This window comes from Narcine bancroftii, chromosome 13 (assembly GCF_036971445.1).
Source record: "Narcine bancroftii isolate sNarBan1 chromosome 13, sNarBan1.hap1, whole genome shotgun sequence".
Classification (NCBI taxonomy): domain Eukaryota; kingdom Metazoa; phylum Chordata; class Chondrichthyes; order Torpediniformes; family Narcinidae; genus Narcine; species Narcine bancroftii.
In genome coordinates, this window is record NC_091481.1 from 10,037,689 (window position 1) to 10,059,298 (window position 21,610).

General features: G+C 43.0%; 1 protein-coding gene across 1 annotated transcript in view; it reads left to right on the forward strand.

Moving 5' to 3' along the window:
• Positions 1 to 21,589, forward strand: part of lrguk (leucine-rich repeats and guanylate kinase domain containing) — a 78,896-nt gene extending 57,307 nt beyond the window's left edge. The window contains exons 15-21 of the mRNA XM_069907698.1: positions 868 to 1,069; positions 2,583 to 2,702; positions 3,053 to 3,204; positions 6,850 to 6,938; positions 8,980 to 9,084; positions 13,327 to 13,517; positions 21,356 to 21,589. Coding sequence (XP_069763799.1) covers positions 868 to 1,069; positions 2,583 to 2,702; positions 3,053 to 3,204; positions 6,850 to 6,938; positions 8,980 to 9,084; positions 13,327 to 13,517; positions 21,356 to 21,573 — 1,077 coding nt within the window. The 3' untranslated portion in view covers positions 21,574 to 21,589. The remainder of the gene's footprint in view (positions 1 to 867; positions 1,070 to 2,582; positions 2,703 to 3,052; positions 3,205 to 6,849; positions 6,939 to 8,979; positions 9,085 to 13,326; positions 13,518 to 21,355) is intronic.
• Positions 21,590 to 21,610: the final 21 nt, after the last annotated feature.

A 21,610-nucleotide genomic window follows, 5' to 3' on the forward strand; every position in this document is an offset into this window, starting at 1 on the left:
TTGACCCACAAAGTTGTGTTCTATGAAAACCTACTCAACAATCTAATCCTTTCCTATCTTACATAAACCTCTTAGACAGGCACAAGAAAAAGAAGTTTTTTGAATGTCCCAAATGTACCAGCCTCACCACTGTCCCTGACAATGCATTTCAGACACCCAATACTCTCCCCTCACCTTGTCGATGTCCTCTGGTTTTTGCTACTGTCACTCCAGGAAAAGGTGTTGGCTGGATTATGCCCCTCACAATCTTGTCGATCTCTTAAGTCACCTCTCATCCTCCAAACCGAAAAGCCTTTACTCTGTTAACCTTGTCTCATAATAAGAGAGAAAATAGATAACTGGGAAAATTATAAGCAGGGAGAATGGGATTAATGGAAATGTTGAGAGCTGATCATGGCTAAATACCTCCTTGTGTTGTGAGAAAACATGAAAAATAAAGGTGTCAACTAAATATGGTTGAATGAGCATGGCTTGTGTTCCGAGTTTGCATTATCTTGTCTAATCTGCTTGCCAACATTAATTGTAGTTGATTAAAAGTGAAATTGATGACTTATAAAATCTGATGGAATATTAGAAGATTCTGATAGTGTCATAGAAATAGTGTCCAGAGTCCTATTTGTTTTAAATTTCAATAATCATTCCACTCTTTATTTTTGTTATTTCAAGATGTTTTTTTAAAGGGACATGAAACATAGTAAATAATAAATGTTTTTATTCTTATTTTCATGTTTCACCATATTTTGAGGGCTGTACTTTTCATGGCCTTGCTCTTCACTAACATCTACTTTTGAAAAAGATAGGTAATAGGTTTGCTTTGAATAGGAAGAGAGTATAATTTTGTTTTTTTCTATTTCCACCATTGATTAGGGCATTTATAGCTTGAAGATGACATATTTAGAACCTCGATACATTCTGCTAATTCCACAGAATAAGGAAGAGCATGCAAAACGATTGCAGATAAGAGGTCACTACGAAGAATCTCAAATCAATTATGCTGTATCCAGAGTTGATAATTATATCAGCATGAACCAAGAATTTCCAGGATATTTTGATGCGGTGATCAACACTGGTAAGGACTTGCATCTTTATTAACTCACTGAAGAGAAGCAAAGAGTAAATCCCTATTTATCTGTTAGCCTGTTATTGGTTGGACTTGCCTCATGACCAACCTTTATTAACCAGTACTAAACTAATCACATCCTCAAGACCTCATGATGCAAATTTCTTCATTCAATTGTTTTCTACTGTTTTATAGTCATTCTGCAGCTGAGAGAGCTTTCATGGGCTTTTGCTTAATAGCACTACAAAGCTGCAACACTAAGATTCTACTGGTGTTCAAAATCAAGAATTTGGAATTCTGGAGGTGTCATTGATTAGTTTTTTTTTCTTTTTAAAAGATCACAGTTTATAATTTCACCAGTAAAGTATTTTTCCCACTTAGAGTGTATCTGTTCCCCATTTTATGTTGTCCTGCTATTAATGGTACCTTCTGTAAATAACTATGTTCGGTGAGGATGCAAATACCAAGCAAGATCACAGTTGAAATTGTTTTTTTTTGGCTTCCTTAATATTGATAGTTACTATTAATTAGTTAGGCTTATTGATTGGAGTCTAATTACTCCTGATGTTTGACAACTGATTGGAGATTGAAGATTTTTTATAAGGGGTACAGATCTCTTCACCTTGTTTTTTTAACTAAAAGAAAAGTCATCAACCTTGAATGTAAATTCTGCTCTCTATTGCCTCAGAAGCCGCTTGCCTTGCTGAGTATCTCCAGCATTTTTTTTAAAAATTCAGATTTAAAGCATTTCTGGGTCTTGTTTTTGTCTTTGATCGGATTTCTGTTTGTCTTTTTTTTTTAAACTTTGGTTCTGATAAAAGCCCCTTGATCTGAAATATTAACTGTTTCTCTCTTCACAGTTGCTGTCTGAACTGCTGGGCTTTTGCAAAATGTTCTGGATTTTTAAAATCTATTATCCAGGTCTTGTATCAGGTCTCACTCCAATTATCTGCCATATTTTCTGCTACTTTAACATTTCTATCTGCTAAATGAAGAATTTATCCAGCTCCTTTCTGGATATAGAAATTAAGACAGCATTCAATGTATTCAATTATCTTCATTAACCACTGATGACATCCTCTATTTCTTTGAAATGATATTTGTTTCAGTGCCTCTTCACTTAACATAAACTTTTTTTAAATAAGAATTTCTGTCTTCAATCTTATTTTACTCTTTTTTTAATTTTTCATACCATACTAACCAAAATACACACAAACATTTCCCTCTTGAATATCCACAGTGTCATTTTTTCCTCCAATCTTATTTTACTCTTGACATCACTTCTTGGTTTACCTCAGTCGTAACTGCTGTGGAAATAAAATATGCACACCTTACATTTCACACAACAGCTGTTTATTTTTTAAAATGGAAAAAAACTGCTCAGGAAACTAAGGAAAGTGACTTGTTATACATGCAAATCTCACTGAAAATTTAATTTTTTTTGTTGCTTAGATTACAGTGAAGCCCTCAAAGAATTTAAGTAATAGCATCTGTCCTTTCTTTGTGCAATCATTGCATGCAGATAACCTTGTAGATGCATACATGCAGCTAAGCAAGCTGATAAAGGAGTATCTCAGCCTTAATGATCCAACCAGTGATGACAGTCACCAAACCACTGAAGGTGAAAAATGGCAGATGTCCGGTGAGTTCAAGCCAGAATATCATAAAGTAGATAAATGAGTTTTGTAGAGATGATTTACTGACCTTGAATAACAGTTTTGAATCCTAGCAGTGCAATTCCTGGATGTAATGCTTGGTTGAAAGATTATTCTTGTGTAATGGTACTCTATCCATCATTGCATAGCACCAAATGTTATTTCTAAATTTTTAAAATTTATACATACAGCACAGTGACAGGCCTTTCTGGCCCTTAAGCCCATGCCGCCCAATTACAACCAATTGACCTACAACCCTCAGATGTATCTCCCTTCTTTCTGCTGTTTCAACATTTTGTTACTTTGCTTAAAAAATGCAATATTTGCTGTTGCACAGATTTGCTGAAAAATGCATGGTCTGGAGAAATTCAACAGAATTGGAGTACGGTTTCATGGACTGTTGGGTTACCTGCTGAATTTTTGGATTCCTCTACCAGAAACTATTCTTCCAGAGTGCAGGCTAGACTCTCAGCAGAAAAATCAATCTTGGTAAGAAGGCATAAGGATTTTTTTTAATGGAAGTACTAACCATATAACCATTACAGCACAGAAACAGGCCAATTTGGCCCTTCTTGTCTGAACTGATCCAAGTACCCTCCTCTAATCCCACTTACCAGCACTCTGCCCATATCCCTCCATCCCCCTCCCATCCATATACTTATCCAACTTTCTTAAATTTCAAAATTGACCCTGCCTCCACCTTTCTGAGTAAAGAAGTCCCCCCTTATGTTACTCCTAAACCTTTGCCTGTCAACTCTCAACCATGACCTCTTGTATCCATCTCTCCTACTCTCAATGGGAAAAGCCTTTCCACATCAACTCTATCTATCACTCTCATTATCTTAAACACCTCTATCAAATCCCCTCTCAGCCTTCTGCGTTCCAAGGAATAAAGATCTAATTTGCTCAATCTTTCCTTGTATTCCAGATGCTGAAACCCAGGCAACATTTTTGTAAATCTTCTCTGCACTCTCTCTATCTTGTTAATATCCTTCCTATAAATCGGTGACCAGAACTGCACACAGTATTCTAAATTTGGCCTCACCCATGCCTTGTACAGTTTCATCATTACTTCCCAACTCCTATATTCTATGCACTGATTTATATAGGCAAGAATACTAAAGGCCTCCTTCACCACCCTATACATATGCGCTCCTACCTTCAGGGAACAATGCACCGTTATTCCTAGATCTTTCTGCTCCATTGCATTCTTCTATGCCCTCCCATTTACCACATATGTCTTGCTTTGATTATACTTTCCACAGCTTAATAGCTGTGTGCAGAAAATATATTGGATAAAACAGTAATTGTTTTTGCATTTACCAAGTTCACTTAATTTAGTAGCTAAAATGTGAAGAGACTTAAAATGCGATTGTTCTGACACCTAAAATAGACTCATTGGTTGGACATGTCTCCAAGGACACACGTAAATAAATAAATGTATTCAAATTGATCCTTTACACCAGCCATTTTTAACTGGGATCCTACACCACCACCCTGCCCCCCCCCCAGTAGGAAAGAAGTTTGGAAGAAACCAAAACTGATTCACAGAGAAGGGGGCCCATAAACTTTGAGCAGAGTCCTCGGTTGGAGGGGGGGGGGGGGTAGCGCAAGCTGAAAAAATTTATTGAGAATAGTTCCCTTACTCACTAATCTCTATATTTCAAGTTGGCACCACTTTGATAAAATGCTTTCAAATTGAGAACCACATTAAATCACATCAGCTTACTGTGGGTCAGTGATCAATGGTAGGGAAACTATTGGAGAAGATCCTCAGGAATAGAATTTATGTATGTTTGGAATGGCAGGGGCTGATCAAGAATAATCAACATCACTTCGTGCAGAGGGATCCTGCTTCACTAATTTGAGTTTCTTGAGGCAGTAACTGGGAACATTGATGAAGGCAGGGAGACAGACTGTATGCTGTTGAAAAGGCATTTGACTTTGTCCAACATCGTAGGATGATCAACGTTTAAGCACATGGGATTCAAGCTGAGCTGGCTAATTAGATCTAAAGCTTGGTGATGAGAGGCAGAGGGTAGTTCTTTTTTAATTGGAAAACCATGACCAGTGGTGTACAATAGGGATTGGTGCTGGGACACTTGCTGTTCATAATATATTTTCAGGCCTTAGATGTGAATGTAAGAGGTATGATTCATAGAAAACTTACAGCACAATATAGGCCCTTTGGCCCACAAAGTTGTGCCAAACATTTCCATACCTTAGAAATTAGTATTTTTCTAAATTCCATGTACCTATGCAAAAGTCTTTTAAAAGACCCTATCATATCCTCCTCCAATTCTGTTGCTGGAAGCCCATTCCACACACTCTCTGCGATATTATTTATTTTTTTTAAACTTAACCCTGACATCTCCTCTGTGCCTACTCCCCATGACCTTAAACCTGTGTCCTCTTGTGGCAACCATTTCAACCTTGGTATTTATGTTTATGAATGTTAGTGGCATTGTGGAGAGTTGGAAAGATCATCTAAGCAGGATTTACAGAATATCAATTAGGTGCAAAGCTGGGTGGAGTATTAGTAGGTGGAATTTAATCCAAACAAGCATTTTGGGAAGTGAAATAGGGATAGGATATGTGCAGTAAGTGGAAGAGTGCTAAGGAATATTGATGAACATAGTTCTTTCAAAGTAACAACACAAAGAAATAGGTGGTGAAGAAGGCATACAGCATCCTTGCCTTCTTTGGTCAGGTCCAATTCATACATTGGGATATCATGCTTCAACTTTACAACACTGCCTAGATCATATTTAGAGAATTGACGCAGTTCATTTTGCAACATCATAGCTACCCCCTGGCAGCCTGTTCCAGACACCAACTATTCTGTGTATAAAAAAAAATTGCATTGTATCTCTCCTTTTTAAATTCTTCCCCTTTCATCTTACACATGTTCTCTAGTAATTGACATCTTTACCCTTGGAGAAAGATTATGTCTACTCAATCTATCCCAGTCATAATCTTATAAACTTATGACGACTCCCCTCCATCTCCAATGCTCTCGATGTTATTTTACTGTGTGACAGATTATATTGTGTTTATCTTGTATATAGATATGTTTTTGGAAGATAAATAGGGGCAGATTTTTTTTAGAGCAGGTAACATGCAAATACTTTAAAACAGATCTTACTTAAAATACTGGAGCTCTGCTCATGCCAGACATGTCAGCCCCAGAGCCTTTGCAAAATCTTTGGAGAATGCCCAAGAGACTTCACTAATGGATTGTTGTTTACAAAAAGGCAACAGATGAAAGAAGTTGTCGGAGCCACATTCTGTCTGGAAAAGAACTTGCTGTTCTGAGTGTCATGTGGTTTTGGAAGCAGAGAGAGTCAAACAGGTTTTTCTCAGAGAAAGAGAGAGAATTCAGTTCTACAGTGCTACAGTTCAGCAGCAGCAGCTGAGACTGGAACAGGACTAGCTGGAAAGCTTATGAAAAAACCCCATTTGGAAGACAGGTTGTGAGTGCTTAGTTCAGCCTGGTCAAAACCCTTGTGGTTCATGCAAGAAGAGAGGACTGACTGTCTAATGTTTCACTTGAAATAAGAGAAACAAAAAGGCACTCTGTGGTGACCCGAAAGAAAGAGGTCATCATCTGGAGAACCCTGAGAGGGCAAGTTTCTCTGGCAAGACACTGAAGTGGCTGATTTAAAAAGGAATCATTTGTGGGTGTCCAGCGTACAATAAATCTCTCTCTGACAACTGACAAGAACCTTCCTGAGCGGTAACAATTTACCTTTCAAGCACCAAAGCCTGATGAACTTTACAAATGTTAATTTCTGTGCACAGTATAAGAATTGCCTGCAACCAGTAAACTTGGAAGAATGAGAAGTGAGATTGGACTGTGAACCAAAGAACTTTTCTGAACTTATACACACATTACATACACATGCACTTAGAATTAGAAGGGGGTGAAGTTAGGTTAGTAAGTCAATAGTGATAAGTTGAAGTGTGATTCTGTTTTCATGTTTAAAGATAATTAAAAGCAACTTTTGTTTAAGTAACCATTTGTCTTGGTGAATATCTATTGTTGCTGGGTTTTGGGATCCTCTGGACTCGTAACAACTGTATGTAAGAAGTGTTCTCAATGCTGACTTCAAATTGTTTTTCTTTGTTATTTAGGAACAAAATTCAATTGAGCAACGCCAGAAAATAACACGAGATGCTGTGATAGGAAGAACTCAAAATGCAAGCACTTATCTATTCAAAAGGTGACCCAACCCACCCTTTAGCTGATCTGTCAGATTCCACTCCATGTGTAGACCAGAACCGCAGCACATTAAATGGAATTATTTTACTCATGTTCAGAGAGAGAGATTTTCAGGCTTCAACCCCCATCTCTCCCTTATTGTTAACTGATTAGTGTATAATTTGAAAACTTCTTTGCCATCTTTCTTACTTGTTTGGTCTACCTCGTTTATATGTATTACAAAAAGGACTGAGAACTGAACTCTAATAGTAAAAGTCATTAAAAAAAAACAATTAACAATCATTCCACTTTTATTTCCAGTCATGGGCTTTATACTTTTTTTTCCACACCATCCTTCCCTGTGGGACCTTGTCAGTGGCTTTGCTAAAATCCATGTTAATTTCATTTAATACACTACCCTCATCAACCCTTTTATTACATTCTCAAAAAATTATTTGTTATTTTGATAAAACCTTGCTTTAACAAATCTATACTGACTTTCTAATGTAAGGTTTGTACTGTCATTAGAATGGATTTCTTATGGATAGCCATAAACTAACTGGCTTGTAATTAGTAAAAACACAATGCTGGAGAAACTCAGCAAGTCAAATAGTGAACTTTATGGAGCAAAGGTAAAAAATACATAACCAATGTTTTGGGCCTGAGCCTTTTATCAAGGTATGTCTTGTATTTACTTGGCATTATCCCTTCCTCTCTTTTCAAAGAATGGGATGTTAATAGTCTCCATTGTTTTGGTATCATTCCTGTAGTCAGGGTGGGCTGAGAAATTACAAGCAACACATTCAATTTCAACAATCTGGGATATACTTAATTTATCAACTGTCAAAATGATTAATCTTAATATTTCCTCTTCTATCCCATCCAATATTTCAGGTTTGTTTACTCTATATTTGTATAATCTCCCTTTTTCTGTAGCCTTTAATTAACCACATTTTCTTTCTGTATATAAATCCTACTGAAGTATCTTTGAATTTACTCGCCCATTTTATATCCTTTCTTCACTTTTCTAATTTCCATTTAAATTTCACTCTTGAACTTTCTGTACTCCTCTGGGTTACTTGAGTATTAAGCTCTGTATCTGACCAAAGCTTTGCTTTTTATTACTTTTCCCTTGTCTCTGAACACCTGGTCATTCAAAGAGCTCTGGATCTGTGCATCCCACTTGCTTTCTTTGTGGAAAGGTTTAGTCTGAACTGCTTAATTCTCCTTAAATGCCTCCCATTGCTCCAAGACTGTTTTACCTTTGACAATTTGTGCTGGTATAATTATGCTAAATGTCTAGTAAGAATGGCCCTGCCAGAAGTTGGAGCCTCACTATTTTATTCTTGTCTTTTTCCTAAACTGTATTGAACTTTTGAGAACTATGATCGTTGCAAAAAAAAAACAAATGATTCTCCATTTGCCTGGCTTCATTACATGAACTATATCCAACATGGGGCTCTGAATTATTGGGTTTCTACCACTAATCCTAAAAACAATTCTCCTGAATGTAGCTTAGACATTCTGTGCCCCCATTGACTACCCCAATTAACATTTGGAATAATTGACATTTCCTTCTATTACACTGAGAAGAGCAAATCTGTAACTAAATTATTACAATCTCCTTCATGTCCATTCAATTTCAGGATTTGCATACAAGGACAATAAAATCAGGATAATGCTATCTGCAACTTTTTTTTCAGTCACCAACATTGGCAATTTGTTCGTCTATTTTTGACAGAGTTTTGAGGGTTTGGACTGGACATTGGTAATCTTTGAATAATGCCATGGTTATAAAGTTCCTCTGCTTGCTGCAGATATTGAACAGTCAAATAAAGAGCAAGACCTAAAATTAAACATCAGTCTGTGGTGCTGCAATAGCTAATCGGGACCGTGTAAACATTAACTGGATGAATATACTGGTAAAGAAAGGCAATGCTGTCAAGTACCTAAATAAATGGGAAAGAAGGGAAGGGAATGGATTAGAGCAACACAAATTTTGATCCATTTGACTCACTCCAGCTGGAAGAAATTGGTTTAGCTATTAATAAATGTCTTTGTAGGGCTCGAGCCATCGGTAATCTGAAGAACTATGATGCATCAAAACTGACATCTCTAATACCTGTTGCAAGTTACATTAGTCAGGATCGGAGCTTTTCTTCAGTCAGGTATGTTTATTCCTCATCAGTTTTAATTTTTCCAGGGAAATATATTTTTGTTTACAATTTTTTTTCTGCACTAAAATGTGTGCTCTTGTAAGATTTATTAAGGTCGAGTGATGCTGTATTCCCCAAGTTCTCCTGAATCTGAAATTATAAATTTATCTGCACATGAAATGCTTACAAAAATATCTAAACTTTAAGATAACCCTTTAGCGCAGCATTGTTCTGCAACCCACATGAGCGGTTTTGAACTCTTTATTGAATTTGCCATTTAAAGGCAGTTGAGCTCTACAGGCTCATTTATAGTAAAATCTTTATCCAATGATGTGATGATCGGTAGGCTAATTGGTTGCTTTAAATTACATCAAGCAGAGATGGATACAGGAGAAAGGGGAACAAGGGTTTTATAGACATACGAAAGAGAATAGTTACATGTGATAGGATTGCTACACAATTCAGCATTCGCTAGTCTCAAGGGCTGAATGGCCTTCTCCAGTTGTGTGGCAACTGTGCAGCAAAGTCCTTTCTTTCCCCCTTAAAAAGTTTAATCCTTTCAGTTTCCATGCCACCCTATACATCTTGGACACCCCTTATAAAGGATTTCAATCCATGCACCCCACCTCCCACAAATGTGCTGTGGACCCCTGAGAATGGCCATTCTACATCAGACGTGCACATTTTAATTTTCCAATATTGTATGTAGGTACGAGTGTTAATTGTATATCTGCCCAGTATGAGGAATGATGACTTGTTGGATTAACTAAATGAAACAAACTACTGAGGGAACTTTTTAAAAAACAGCTTGTGCTAAGTATGTAAAAATTCTAATTTGTCTCTTGTGAACATACTTACAATTTTTCAAACAAGCAGAGCCTACCTGATCTGTGACATTCCCAGACAATGATCAGATTCAAAGGGCTTCCCTTGTACATTTTAAAAAGTTATTTTCCCAGAACCATTTATTGGTGCTTGTAGATTAGACATACAGCACTGTAACAGGCCAATTTAGCCCTACGAATTCATGCTGCCCAAATTTCACCATTAACCTACACCCTGGTACATTATAAAGGGTGGGAGGAAAAAGGAGCCTTCGGAGAAAACCCACGTAGACACAGAGAGAATGTACAAACTCACTTACAGACATTGTAGGATTTGAACCCAGGTCCAGTCTTGATCACTGGTACTGTAAAGATGTTGTGCAAATAGCTATGTCAACTGTGAATCAGTGTCAAGGCTTTATTCTTAACCTTTAAAAGATGGGGATCATGTATAACAGTTTTCCCCATGCAACTTGTAAGGAGGGAAGCAAGTTTCCACCTGAGATATATAAAGGCCAAAAGTCACCTGGAATGTCCCAGAGTTCTGAGAGATGACTGAAGAGATTGTGGAAGAATGAGTAGTTCATCTTTAAAACATTTTGAAAGGCAGAGGTAGAGTAGATGTAGAAAGGTTTTTTTTTCCCCCCATGATTGGAGACTAGGACAAGAGGGCACAACTTCAGGATAGAAGTGAGTTCGCTTAAAACAAAGATGCGGAGGAATTTCTTCAGCCAGAGGTTGGTAAATCTGCGGAATTTGTTGTCATAGGTGATCGTAGAGGCCAGGAGATTGGATGTATCTAAGGTGGAGATTGATAGGTTCTTGATTAGCCAGGGCCTCAAAGGTTATGGGGAGAAGGCCGGGCTGTGGGGCTGAGTGGGAAAATGGATCAGTTCATGATTCAATGGTGGGGCTGACTCGATGGGCTGAATAGCCTATTTCTGCTCTTATGATTTATGATCTTCCAATAAAGCACTTGAGTCAGTAATGGTTCCAGAGGACTGGAAAGTTGCAAACAACACTCCACTCTCTTTTGAAGGGAGAGAGGCAAACATTATAGACTGGTTAACCTGACTTTTATGGTTGGCAAGATTTTTCTGTCCATTATTAAGGATTAGGTTTTGGGGTGCTTGAAAGCACATGATAAAATAGGCTAAAGTCAGCATGGTCTCCTGAGGCCTTTCAAATCTGTTGGAATTCTTTTGAGCAAGTAATAAACAGGATAGACAAAGGAGTCAGTTGATGTAAAATTGTTTTCTGGGTTGAGATCATCACTGATTCTGCGTTGGCAGTGTCCTGACTCATTGCCATTATTTTGAAATATTAAATGTAACATTTAGTTACCTAATTTCCATTATTTTTGTTGTGTTTTCTCTTTGCCTAATAGTTTAATGTACTGTCTTTTTAACCTGCTCCTGACCTATTTGATATTGTGACCCATGTTCACAAAAGCAAAATCTAGCTTTTCTTTTATTCATTCACTGGATATGGTATCATTAACATTATAATGTAGTCTGTAAAAACACTTTCTATTTGAATATTCAGCATAGTTTTCCCTATCAGTCTGTCACCTGCAGCATGTTGACTGCACTGTTGTGTGGAAGTAAATCTGTTTTAAATTCTAATCAAGCACAGAACATAGAAAAAAAACACTACATGCTGTCAGCTCACAATGTCTCTGCCAACCAGGATGCCAATTTAAACACCACATCTGCCTGCATATAGTCTGTATCCCCTAATTTCCTAGCTATTCACGTGCCCACTTAAAAGTTGCTATTGTATCTGCTTCCACTACTTCCCCGGCAGTGAGTTCCAGCCACCCAACATTTAAAACAAAAGGCCTCAAATCTCTTTAAAGCTATGCCCTCTGGTATTTGACATCACTGCCTTGGGAAACGTGGGCGGCATAGTTGACATAGCAGTTAAAGCAATGCCTTTACAGCGATCGGGACCGGGCCGAGGTCTGTAAGGAGTTTATATGTCCCTGTGTCTGTGTGGGTTTTTCCCGGGGGATTCGATTTCCTTCCACCATTCAAAAACATACCAGGGGTTTAAATTGGGCAGTTATCGTACTGTATGTCTAAATGTTAAATTTAAAAAGACTTTGACTATCTACCCTGTTTATAAACTTCTATCAGATCTCCCCTCAGCCTCCGATGCTCCATTCAAAACAATCGGTTTGTCCAAGCTTTTCTTATAGCTAATCCAGGCAAGATCCCAGTGAACCGGTTCTGCACCCTCTCCAAAGCTTCCACTTCCTTTCTGTAATGTGGTTTGAACTGCACACAATACCGCAATAGTCCAAACGTGGCCTAACCAAATTAGACCTTTTAGATTACAATAATCCTTCAAATAAATCTGTGATATTTCATTGAAGATAAATGTCACTAATATGGGGAAAGTCATTTTTTTAAACTTTAGTGCGAGACTGTCCTAATATTTCAAATTCCAAATCCTTATGAATGGACATTACCCCCTGGAGCTCCCACCTCACTTCTTATTTTCTTGTAAGTGATAAATTGTCTCACAAATTTGGGAGAGTGGCATCCAAGAAGGGTGTGAGGGCAGGGCAGTACAACATGGATTTTGGTAAGGTATTTGACAAGTTCCCACATGGTAGGCTGATCCAGAAGGTCCAATCACAAGGGAACAAAGCTGGCCAGCTGGATACAAATTTGGCCTTGATGCTCAGAGGGTAGTAGTGAAAGATTTTTATTCAGATTGCAAACCTGTGATTAGTAGTGTGCCTCAGGGACAAATGCGGTTGTTTTAACTGCTTGGATGGGTAACAATTTTGTGGATGACATCTAAATTAGTGGTATACTGGACAATGAAAAAAGTTACCTTAGATTGCAACAAGACCGAGATGAACTGGGAAAGCAGGTTGACAACTTGACTGGCATGGACAAGTATGAAACAAATCCTCAGACTTGCCTCACCTCTTGAGTATCAGCCCTTCAGTAAGTCACTTTCAACTTCACTACACAATTTGTAAACTAGTGGATTGAAATCAGAATAGGTTTTATTTTGGGCAGAAGATCTATACCAAGTGGTTTAACAAAGCGTGAGTAAAAAATACCAGGTTATTTTTTCTGAGTTTAGGAAAAATAAGTTACCACTATCCATTCTATTAGATTTTCATAATTTTTTTGGTCCATGTAAATGAAATGTTGAATAATTCCTTTTGATTTGACTTGCTCTTTCAAAGCAGGTCCCTTGGAAAAAAAATCTCTTTGATATATCATTTCCTAAAAGTACTTTTTTTTCCCCAAGGGGTGGGGATGGAGAGAGAAATCTGTAGTTCACAATTGCTCTGTGGATGACTCTTTGGCAACTTTCTGGTTGATTTTGAACTCAATTAACATTGGCACATTTATTAGAGGTCCTGATAAAAAATTAACTACTTCCATCACTTTATTGTTTATTACAGCAGCTCTGAAGCAACGCAAATGGGTACAAAGGTGTCATCGCTTTCATCAACTAATGTTTTTACAGAAGAGTCCAAGATTCATGAAATAGATACTGACTATGCTGCAGAGGTGACCTCGAAGATGCTACTGAAATTGAAATCTGTGCCTTTATCAAGTTTGACAAAAACACTGGAAGGAAAAACACTGGAAGGTTTGTGAATCCCTATCACAGAAGCAATAGTGCTATGGTTAACTTAGCAGTTAGTGCAATGCTGGTATAGTACCAGTGACTGGGGTTAGAAACAATCTGTAAGGGTTTCCTCCAGTTTCTTTCAACCCTTCAAAATGTATGAGAATGTAGGTTCATTGGACAGGCTTGTGGACTGGAAGGGTCCATTTCTTTAAATTTTAGGCATACAGCAAGGTAACCACTTTAGAGTGAGATGTGGAATTTGTATGAAATTGAGGACCAACTTCTCCATGCCAAGTTGTCTACCCACACAAACCCCATTTGACTGCATAAGACTCAGATCCTTCTAATCTTTTCCTATCCATTTACCTATTTATCATCCCCTTCCTAAATTATTCTTGATAAAGGATCCAGACCTAAACATTGACTGACCATACCAACCCATGATACTGTCTGACCTGCCACCAGCAATTTTTCTGTCAAGTGTTGTGGTTTTTTGATGTTCAAAAATGAACCAGGAAATGTGGAGCATTCTTCAGAAAAGTTTAAGCCTCTATTTGCAAACAAAAGCTGAGACAAATCAAAGCCTGGACTCTGAAATGCCTGTTGCTATGAGACACTGCTCTTTTTCTTCATACAGATTTTCAGTTACTTACCAATCTTCAACTTTGATTGATGTTTTGTACCAATTAGCTCATCCTGCGTTTGTTTCTTGGTCTCTTATCACTTCTCCTTGTGCTAATTTTATCTTCTTGTAACCGACCTGTTTCAGGATAAATCACTCGCCACTACGGTTTCCCCAACCTCATCCTGTCTAACTTCTCCTATCTGATCTCCTGTTACTCCATGTATGACTTTGATGTTTTCTGTCTGGACCTGTGTTTTAAAGTTGGCAGTTTTGTGCAACCTTGGGGATGAAAATATTTCTCCTCTGTATTTTAAAGTTAGCAGGCTTTGAAGTCAGCAAATTCTACACATACTATAATCAGCCAACTTTTCTACATACTGTGGCTGTTACTTAATTACACTAATATTTCCCATAAACAGTGTAGTTGAAGTACATAGTAAATTGTTACATAGTAATGGATTAATGAATACATAATGAATGGTACATAGGTATATTTTCCATATCAGCTCGTTTGTTTTTCTTTCTGCTGGGCTTGTCTGTCTGTTCTTCACTTGGCAACTCCTACATTCTTTTCACTGTTCTTTGTCTACATTTTCACTACTCACATTTTGACTAGATAACCTTGTTTATAGCTTTACCCCACTGTTAACCCAGATTTTCTTGATCAGAGATACACCCCACTCCTCGTCCTGAAGCGTAATATAATTCTTTTGTCTTTTGATCTGAAATGATACTTTTGTTTCTCTTCCTACAGTTGTGGCCTGACCAGCATAGACTAGAAGGGCCAAATGGCCTGTTTTCTGTTCTGTAGTGATTTATCCATGTTGAGGAACTTTGGGGGGCATCTGATGCGCACTAGTATTTGCCAAAGCCCTTTCCTGCTCACGGTGTCGAAGGCTTTGGTGAGGTCAACAAAGGTGATGTAGAGTCCTTTGTTTTGTTTTCTGCACTTTTCTTGGAGCTGTCTGAGGGCAAAGACCATGTCAGTAGTTCTTCTGGGAGAACATTCTCGGCGACACTAGGTATTATTCTATTTAGGAGAATCCTAGCGAAGATTTTGCCTGCAATGGAAAGCTGCGTGGGGAGGGACGGGGAGGGAGGGGGAGGACGGGGAGGGAGGGAGGGGGAGGACGGGGAGGGAGGGAGGGGGAGGACGGGGAGGGAGGGAGGGGGAGGACGGGGAGGGAGGGAGGGGGAGGACGGGGAGGGAGGGAGGGGGAGGACGGGGAGGGAGGGAGGGAGGGGGAGGACGGGGAGGGAGGGAGGGAGGGGGAGGACGGGGAGGGAGGGGGAGGGAGGGAGGGAGGGGGAGGACGGGGAGGGAGGGAGGGAGGGGGAGGAGGGGGAGGGAGGGGGAGGAGGGGGAGGGAGGGAGGGGGAGGGCGGGAGGGAGGGGGAGGGCGGAGGGAGGGGGAGGGCGGGAGGGAGGGGGAGGGCGGGTGGGAGCGGGAGGGCGGGAGGGAGGGGGAGGGCGGGAGGGAGGGGGAGGGCGGGAGGGAGGGGGAGGGCGGGAGGGAGGGAGGGAGGGGGAGGACGGGAGGGAGGGGGAGGACGGGAGGGAGGGAGGGAGGGAGGGAGGGGGAGGACGGGAGGGAGGGGGAGGACGGGAGGGAGGGGGAGGGCGGGAGGGAGGGGGAGGAGGGGAGGGGGAGAGGGGGAGGAGGGGAGGGGGAGGGGGAGGGCGGGGGGAGGGGAGGCGGGGAGGAGGGGAGGCGGGGGAGAGGGCGAGGGAGGGGGAGGAGGGGGAGGGAGGGGGAGGAGGGGAGGGAGGGGGAGGAGGGGGAGGGAGGGGAGGAGGGGGAGGGAGGGGGAGGAGGGGGAGGAGGGGGAGGAGGGGAGGAGGGGAGGGAGGGGAGGAGGGGGAGGGAGGGGAGGAGGGGGAGGGAGGGGGAGGAGGGGGAGGAGGGGAGAGGGGAGGGAGGGAGGAGGGGGAGGGAGGGGGAGGGAGGGGGGAGGGAGGGGGAGGAGGGGAGGGAGGGGGAGGAGGGGGAGGGAGGGGAGGAGGGGGAGGAGGGGGAGGAGGGGGAGGAGGGGGAGGGAGGGGGAGGAGGGGGAGGAGGGGGAGGGAGGGGGAGGAGGGGGAGGGAGGGGGAGGAGGGGGAGGGAGGGGGAGGAGGGGGAGGAGGGGGAGGGAGGGGGAGGGAGGGGGAGGGAGGGGGAGGAGGGGGAGGGAGGGGGAGGAGGGGGAGGGAGGGGGAGGAGGGGGAGGGAGGAGGGGGAGGGAGGAGGGGAGGGAGGGGGAGGAGGGGGAGGAGGGGGAGGAGGGGGAGGGAGGGGGAGGGAGGGGGAGGAGGGGGAGGAGGGGGAGGAGGGGGAGGAGGGGGAGGGAGGGGGAGGAGGGGGAGGGAGGGGGAGGGAGGGGGAGGGAGGGGAGGAGGGGAGGGAGGGGGAGGAGGGGGAGGGAGGGGGAGGAGGGGGAGGAGGGGGAGGGAGGGGGAGGAGGGGGAGGGAGGGGGAGGGAGGGGGAGGAGGGGGAGGGAGGGGGAGGAGGGGGAGGGAGGGGGAGGGAGGGGGAGGAGGGGGAGGGAGGGGAGGAGGGGGAGGGAGGGGGAGGAGGGGGAGGGAGGGGAGGAGGGGGAGGGAGGGGGAGGAGGGGGAGGGAGGGGGAGGAGGGGGAGGGAGGGGGAGGAGGGGGAGGGAGGGGGAGGAGGGGGAGGGAGGGGGAGGAGGGGGAGGGAGGGGGAGGAGGGGGAGGGAGGGGGAGGAGGGGGAGGGAGGGGGAGGAGGGGGAGGGAGGGGGAGGAGGGGGAGGGAGGGGGAGGGAGGGGGAGGGAGGGGGAGGGAGGGGGAGGGAGGGGGAGGGAGGGGGAGGAGGGGGAGGGAGGGGGAGGAGGGGGAGGGAGGGGGAGGAGGGGGAGGGAGGGGGAGGAGGGGGAGGGAGGGGGAGGAGGGGGAGGGAGGGGGAGGAGGGGGAGGGAGGGGGAGGGAGGGGGAGGAGGGGGAGGGAGGGGGAGGAGGGGGAGGGAGGGGGAGGAGGGGGAGGGAGGGGGAGGAGGGGGAGGGAGGGGGAGGAGGGGGAGGGAGGGGGAGGAGGGGGAGGGAGGGGGAGGAGGGGGAGGGAGGGGAGGAGGGGGAGGGAGGGGGAGGAGGGGGAGGAGGGGGAGGGAGGGGGAGGAGGGGGAGGGAGGGGGAGGACGGGGAGGGAGGGGGAGGACGGGGAGGGAGGGGGAGGACGGGGAGGGAGGGGGAGGACGGGGAGGGAGGGGGAGGACGGGGAGGGAGGGGGAGGACGGGGAGGGAGGGGAGGACGGGGAGGGAGGGGGAGGACGGGGAGGGAGGGGGAGGACGGGGAGGGAGGGGGAGGACGGGGAGGGAGGGGGAGGACGGGGAGGGAGGGGGAGGACAAGGTCCTTGGGTCGTAGGTTTTTTTTCGGAGTGTCCTTCTCCTATGTAGGTTTCTTACCCGGGCTGGAGGGGCCTGCCTCCCCTCCTAGGTCGCCGCTGCTTTCCCTGTGCCCGAACCGGGGCCGCCGCCTCCTTCTTTCTGCCCGGACCGGACCTCGTTGATATCCTTCCTATAATTTGGTGACCAGAACTGCATACAGTATTCCAAATTTGGCCTCTCCAATGCCTTCAACAGTCTCACCATCACTTCCTTACTCCTGAGGCACACTGCTTGTTACTGGCTTCCAGCCTGACAAACAGTTATCCATTACTACTCTCTGGCATCTCCCTTCCAGCCACTGTTGAATCCATTTGACTATCTCAAAGTTAATACCTAGTGCCTGAACCTTCCATGCAGAACCTTATTGAAGGCCTTACTGAAGTCCATATAGACAACATCCACTGCTTTTCCCTCATCAACATTCCTAGTCAACTCTTCAAAAAATTGAACAAGATTGGTCAAACATTTCTTTCAACACACAAACCCATGTTGAGTGTTCCTGATCAAACCCTGTCTCTCCAGGTACTTAATATATATATTATCGCTAAGAACATTTTCCATTAACTTACCTACCACAGACGTCAAACTTGCAGGCCTATAATTGCTCGACTTGCTCCTCAAACCATTTTTAAATAAAGGAACCACATTAGCAATACGCCAATCCTCCGACAGGATATTTGAAACGATCACTGTCAGCCGCTGCTATTTTCTCACTAACTTCTCTCAAGGTCTTGGGGAAAATCCTGTCAGGACCTGGAGACTTATCCACCTTTATATTCTTAAAAAGCTCCAGTACCTCCTCTTTCTTAATCACTAAAATCTCCATAATTACCCTTTGTTTCATGTACCCCACAGAATTCAATATCCTTTTCCTAAGTGAATACCAAAAAGAACTTGTTCAAAATCTCCCTCATCTCATTTGGCTCCACACACAGTTGTCTGTTCTGATTCTCTAAGGGACCACAATTTTATCCCTCACTCTCATTTTGCTATTAACATATTTATAGAAACCTTTTGGATTTATTTTCACCTTGTTTGTTATAGCCTTTTAGCTTTAATTAAGATTCTTTTTACATTCCTTTATTCCTTATATTTATTGTAGGTCTCCCTCTTTCTTTCAATCCAACTTTCCAATATCCCTTGAAAACCATGGCTCTCTCAAACTTTTGACCCTACCTTTTATCTTGATAGGAACAAAGATTTTGTACCCTCAACATCTCACCTTTAAAAGACCTCTATTTCTCTACTACATCCTTCCCATAAACAAATCATCCCAATCCACTCGTCTTAAATACTTTCTCATCTCCTCAAATAAGCTTCTTTCCCCCCCCCCCCCACTTGAAAACCTCAATCTTAGGTCCTGGTCTACCCCTTTCCATAATTACATTGAAGCTAATGGCACTGTGATCACTGGACCCAAAGTGCTCCCCAACGCATACCTCAATTACCTGACCTATCTCATTCCCCAACAGTAGATCCAACATTGCCCCTTCTATAGTCAGTACCTCTACATATTGCTGAATAAAACTATACTGCACACATTTTACAAATTCTAATCCCCATCCAGCCCTTTCACAGAATGTGTTTCCCAATCTATAGCAGGAAAATTAAAATCCCCCACTAACTCAACCCTGTGTTTATGACAAATCTCTGCTATTTCCTTACATATTTGCTCCTCTATTTCTTGCTCCCTACTAGGTGGTCTATTATGCACCCCCATAACTGTAACCTCACCTTTTAATTTTTTTTAATTCCCCCCCCTCAATCTATCTCACATCAGCACCACCGTAATATTTTCCCTGACAAGCAACGCCACACCCCCCCCTTTACCCCTCCAATTCTATCACACCTAAAGCAGCAAAATCCCAGAATATTTAGCTGCCAGTCACATCCCTCCTGCCACCACGTCATTCTGCCAAATGTCTATCCAAACCTTCAGCTCATTCTCTTTCCTTACAATACTCTTAGCATTAAAGTAAATGCATTTCAGAGATTTCCCACATCTTACCTTCTGCTTGTCCCCATCTTTACGGTCAACTATTATTTATTACCATTGTCCCACCTCCATCATTGGTACCGATCCTTTTCCTTCTTGATCACCTGCCTTTCCACCTCCCAAACTTTGTCTACAAGCCTCATCTCTTTGCTGCTCTCCTTTATATGGACCCTTTCCCCCCACTGCACTAGTTTAAAATCTCCTTAGTAGCCCTAAAAAAGGCCCCCGCCAGGATCCTGGTCCCTCTGGGATTCAGATGTAACCCTGCCATTTGGTACAGATCCCACCTACCCCAAAATAGGTCCCAGTGATCCAAGAACTCTAATCCCTGCCCCTTACTCCACCCCTTTAGCCACTCATTCATCCTCCACCTGATACCGTTCTTGCCCTCATTATCACATGGCACAGAAACTAAACCAGAGATCACCCCCTTTGCGGTCCTTTTTAGCTCCCTACATTTTTTTTTTTAAGGACCACTTTACTCATCCTCCCTATGTCATTTATACCAACATGTACCACAACCTCATTACTCTTCACCTCTCCCCCTCCCTTAGGTTGTCATGGACATGAGAAGTTACATTCTGGACCCTAGCTCCAAGAAGGCAAACCACCATCCAGTTTTCTTTATCATATGCACAGAATCCCCGAGCTATCCTCCTGACCACTGAATCCCCTATAACTATTGCCCTGCTCTTCCTTTCCCTACCCTTTTGTTCCAGAGGTACAGCCACTGCTGCCTTCCCCAGCCTGACTGTCCCCCCCCAACAGTACCTTAGGAGGAGTACCTATTGTCAAGGGCCACAGGCACAGAGGAATTAGAAACCCCTAAAGAATTACAACCTCTGTCCAAGAATCTTTTAGCCCCTTTCCCTCTCCTAACCTTAACCCACTGATTTTCCTTCCTGGTGTGACCACCTGGCTATAACTCCTATCTATGTCTGCCTCACTCTCCCAAACACGATGCCTGAGACACTGCAGCTCAGCACATCTAGTGCAGACATGGGTGTCTGGGAGGCTAGAAGACTCCAGAACCTCCCACATCGGACACACTGAGAACAGCAAACTGTTCTCTCTCCCCCTATTATTTTTATAGTAATGTTGTAAGATGATTCATAACATGACGCTGCTGCAAAACAATGAATTTCGTGACTTGTTCATGACAATAAATTTTAATTCAATTCAATGTCCTGCTACTAACAGCAAGTTTTAACACTACAAAAGCTGTTCATATTTTTGAGTGTGTCATCTTATCTAATCACTCTAGAACAAGGGTGGCCAACCTTTTAATTTTAAATTTTTAATTTAGGCATACAGCACAGTAACAGGCTATTTTGGCCTATCTGTTCGTGGCGCCCAATTAACCCTCACTCCTGGTACGTACATGTGGCCTGAAATGGCCTGTTACTGTGCTGTATGTCTAAATTAAAGATTAAAAATTAAAAGGCTGGCTACCCCTGCTCTAGAACCTAAAATCTTGTTTGTCTGACATTTTAATGAATCTCTCCTGCAAATGACCTTTGATTTGTCCAAGTTAAAAATCCAACCCACCTGCAGTTCATTTTGAAATGAGCTCTTGTTGAAAATCTGGAAGCTTCGGCAGCACCATTGAAAACTAGAAGTCTTGATTGGTGGCTAGAATTTGGAGGGTAAAAGGTTAGTTTTTGTTTAGATCATTGACTTCCTCTAGATTATCCCTGTGATCCCATTTAGTTTATCTGATTATCAAATCCATCACTGAATGCAAATTGAAATCTATACATCCAGTTACTAGAAAAGGGAGAAGGTTTGAACAAGTGCAGCAAAATATTTTTTCCAAAAATGTGAGCAATAATGTTCAAATGTTCATGTAGGTGCTGGGGATACTGATGGCACACAAGAAGAACCTGCAAGGCCAGAAACCCCTAAAGAATTACAACCTCTGTCCAAGAATCTTTTAGCCTCAAACAAGGATTCTTCTTCTCCCCGACTTGGATTCAACATCAAGCCTGTTCTGCCTGGAATTCCATCAGGACGGACAACTGCTGAAATCCCAATCATTCCAAAGCAAATCCTCTGTAATTTGAAATGAAAGTTTACCACATCTGGATCTGCTTCTTTAATGCAAT